At 39.7% G+C, this 3,087-nt stretch overlaps 1 protein-coding gene across 1 annotated transcript; it reads right to left on the bottom strand.

Moving 5' to 3' along the window:
- Window positions 1–269: 269 nt before the first annotated feature.
- Window positions 270–2,885, bottom strand: LOC117020862 (vasculin-like). Its single transcript, XM_033103635.1, is given in 4 exon segments — window positions 270–419; window positions 422–687; window positions 690–1,214; window positions 1,275–2,885. Coding segments are annotated over 4 exon segments (1,419 nt in total). The 5' UTR covers window positions 1,753–2,885.
- Between the last annotated feature and the right edge of the window lie 202 nt (window positions 2,886–3,087).

Raw genomic sequence — 3,087 nt, 5'->3', positions numbered from 1 at the left:
CATTGCTAGTCAGAGAAATGCTGCAGCGATGAAGAAAGTCAATGTTGGATCAACCAAAGTCCTCATTTCTACCACATTTATTTACAAAGAAATAATGTTCAACACAGCCCAACACAACAGTCTTGGTTTTCTTCATATTGAAGTCCCCCCAAAAAATCATCTTCTAATGGGGTATTTTACTATAAATTACAGTTCTTCACTTTTACAATTCACCCCAAACTGAATGAGAGATGTATCACATAAAATTTCTAAAGCTGTTAGGAAATCCTTCACACATCATCGTCATCTGGTCTGTCACCGCTACTTGTTTCTGTGTCATCATTCTCAATAGTGGGTTTGAAAGTGCTGTTTTTCCAGGGTCCAAACTTGAACTCACAGATCAGGCCATTTTTCAAAACACCATTTTTCCTCAGACCGTTCACTTCTGTAACCGTTCACTAATAACTTGGAATTCTTTCATTTCATCCTCAGTTAAGGGAGCACATGTTTCATCACTTTCACTATCGTCTTGCCAGCCCACCTCCTTTAACAGTCTGTGTTCTGCCTCAAGTGAACTTGAAAGAACATCAGTTTGTGGGAAGGGTGAAGACCGAATGATCTGTTGGGAAATAACCAAGGCATTGCCCTTCTCTTGCGGAATTTCATTTTCATCAAAGTTTCGGTTTATATCCCTTTCTTGGTGAGTACATTGCTGTTATGCAAATTAAATGAGTCATCATCCTTCTCTGAGGCAGCATGGCTTTCATCTTCATGTTCCTCTTCTACTCTGTCCCTTTTCAATGCTTTCCAAAATTCACTCTTCTTATCAGTGTGCATTTGTGTCAGTTTGGTTAGACGAGGCTGCTGATTAAGTTTGTCAACAGGTGAAGAGAAATTTGAGCGATTACACTTTTTCACTGAAGTTGTAGATGGACTAAAATTCTTGGCAGTTGATTTGAAAGCATTGAAATTGCCAATACCATACGTAGACTCATGGGAGAAAGAAGTCGCAACTTTATTTTCTTTAGTTTGGCTTTTCCATTGTGTAGGTTTTGTAGGTGGAGCAGCAGGTTTAGGGACTAAACTTTTATAAACACTTGGACCAGTCCCGTTCTTAACTGGCTGTGATTGAAGATTTCCTACTACTGGGAATCCACATAGCTGTAAATCTTTTGTATTACCTTTCTTAATGACCAGCATCCTTGGAGCTCTAGATTTAGGATTCGGAGGATATTCTAAGAGAGGAGCTTGGGAGATTTTTTTGGTTGGGTATGTGTGTGTCTGGGCGTGCAGGCCCCATACACCTGCAGCTAAAGACTTATTCTGATTTGGTTCTCTCTCATATTCAGGATTTAAAGACGGAAAATCCTCAGCCTCAAACTGTTTGCGTTCTCTTTTGTCTTCTTTCCTCCCTGTTTCATTGTCAGGTAGGTTGTTTTCATGTAGTCCTGGGCTTTTTCCAGAATGGAAAATACTGCTGCGAGAACGGGAACTGCCCCCAGGGTATCCCTCTCGATGATTTACGTTTTCAGTACCATTTCTTCCATGTGTACGCCATCCATTTTTTTCTTGCCTTCCAAAGTTACCTCCATTAGGACGTCCAATACCAGAATCAAAGCCATCTGAAGAGTTGTGTCGCCGCCGATTCACATCATAACGATTTTCTGTCCGGGAAAAGTTTTCAGAATGCTTTTCAAAATCCAATGACGACTTTGGTGATGATGGTGGAGTGGGAAAATTAAGCCAGGCTGGAGCAAAGTCCTGCTGCGCCATTTAGGTCCAGTCTCTCCGACTCAACGAAACAAGGCTTCAACACCTCATGGCAAGTCCAAATTCCAACAGGACTGCACAGGAGGGTGTTGAGTGTTTCTCTGTTACCTTTATGTTTTCCAGTTTGGTTTTTTTTATTTTGTATCCTCTGAAATAAAATCCAAGTTCTTTGAAGATACTCAAGCTATGACTAGTTGACATAGAGTTACTTCAAGTCAGCTACCCATACTTCTGTTTTAAAGTTTTCATATGGCTAGCTCCAGAATTAGCCAAGTTCCTTAGATTTAAGATTATAAGGTCTTCTTTATTATTCCATGAACTTGTCACTGTTGTTCTTATCCACTCCAGATGAAATATCCAATTTATGAGCCAAAAAGCAAAGACAAAAAGAAAATTTAACATCTGAAGAGCGTTCCTAAGCATCAGCATATACAGAGACACATAGCTATCTCAATACTACCAGGCTGCTGGGAAACTGCAACATCTTAAATTTCCACGTAAATAAAAGATAAAAGGAAAAATACCTCTGTATTCTTTCAATGTCTTCGTTTAGAAAAGCTGCCCCACTGTGCCATGAATAGGGCTGAGGTCAAAAATTCCTAAAACTTTTAATAAAGGTAAAAATAAATTGCCATGAAACTTCAGCAATATTTAAACAGTAATTTGAAACTGCTGAAACGACTCAGTACACAAATCAAACATATCTTACGGTTTTGGCTGAAGAACACTAACAAGAGGGGAGGAGTTGGGGAAAGGCAAAAATACCACCAGCTGAAACACTTTAAACCAGGTATATCATCCGTTTGAACCAAAATACTAAAAATGACTATGTTTCTTTTTAAGTCGCTTGTAGAACTGTTCACTACTCTGAATTCACTTCAGAGATGATTCTTGACAATTTTAATAAACTTCTGGGGCAAAATTATCCAAAAACATTGTAATTCCAAAATGGCCACTTGAAATATCCGGGGCCTTTTACACAAAACCTAGATGATCTTCATATCTGAGTAATTCAATCACCTTCTGCCACAGCAGAAGTGCCCCTGGCCTGGGGGTGCTGCTGCGCTCCATCCCGAGAGGAGGTTTTCGGTACTTTGAATAATCCCCCTTTGCCGCTTTTCCCTCCCCCCACAACCAGTCTCCTGTTATTTCTTTTTTTTAAATCTTTCCTGACTGTGTGACATCCTTCTTCTTTATTAAAGAATGAAGTTCCTCTGAACTCCTAGATTCTCTTTCCGTAAGCCCTACTTTCTCTCCAAAGATGATCCCATCCATTCCTATAACTTCAAACGCCACCTGTCTGCTTATAATACCCATTTTGATCACCTTTATTGCATA

This window comes from Rhinolophus ferrumequinum, chromosome 3, assembly GCF_004115265.2.
Source record: "Rhinolophus ferrumequinum isolate MPI-CBG mRhiFer1 chromosome 3, mRhiFer1_v1.p, whole genome shotgun sequence".
NCBI classification, from domain to species: Eukaryota; Metazoa; Chordata; class Mammalia; order Chiroptera; family Rhinolophidae; genus Rhinolophus; species Rhinolophus ferrumequinum.
The sequence above is the reverse complement of the archived record's forward strand: the minus strand, read 5'-3'. Positions and strand labels throughout refer to the sequence as shown.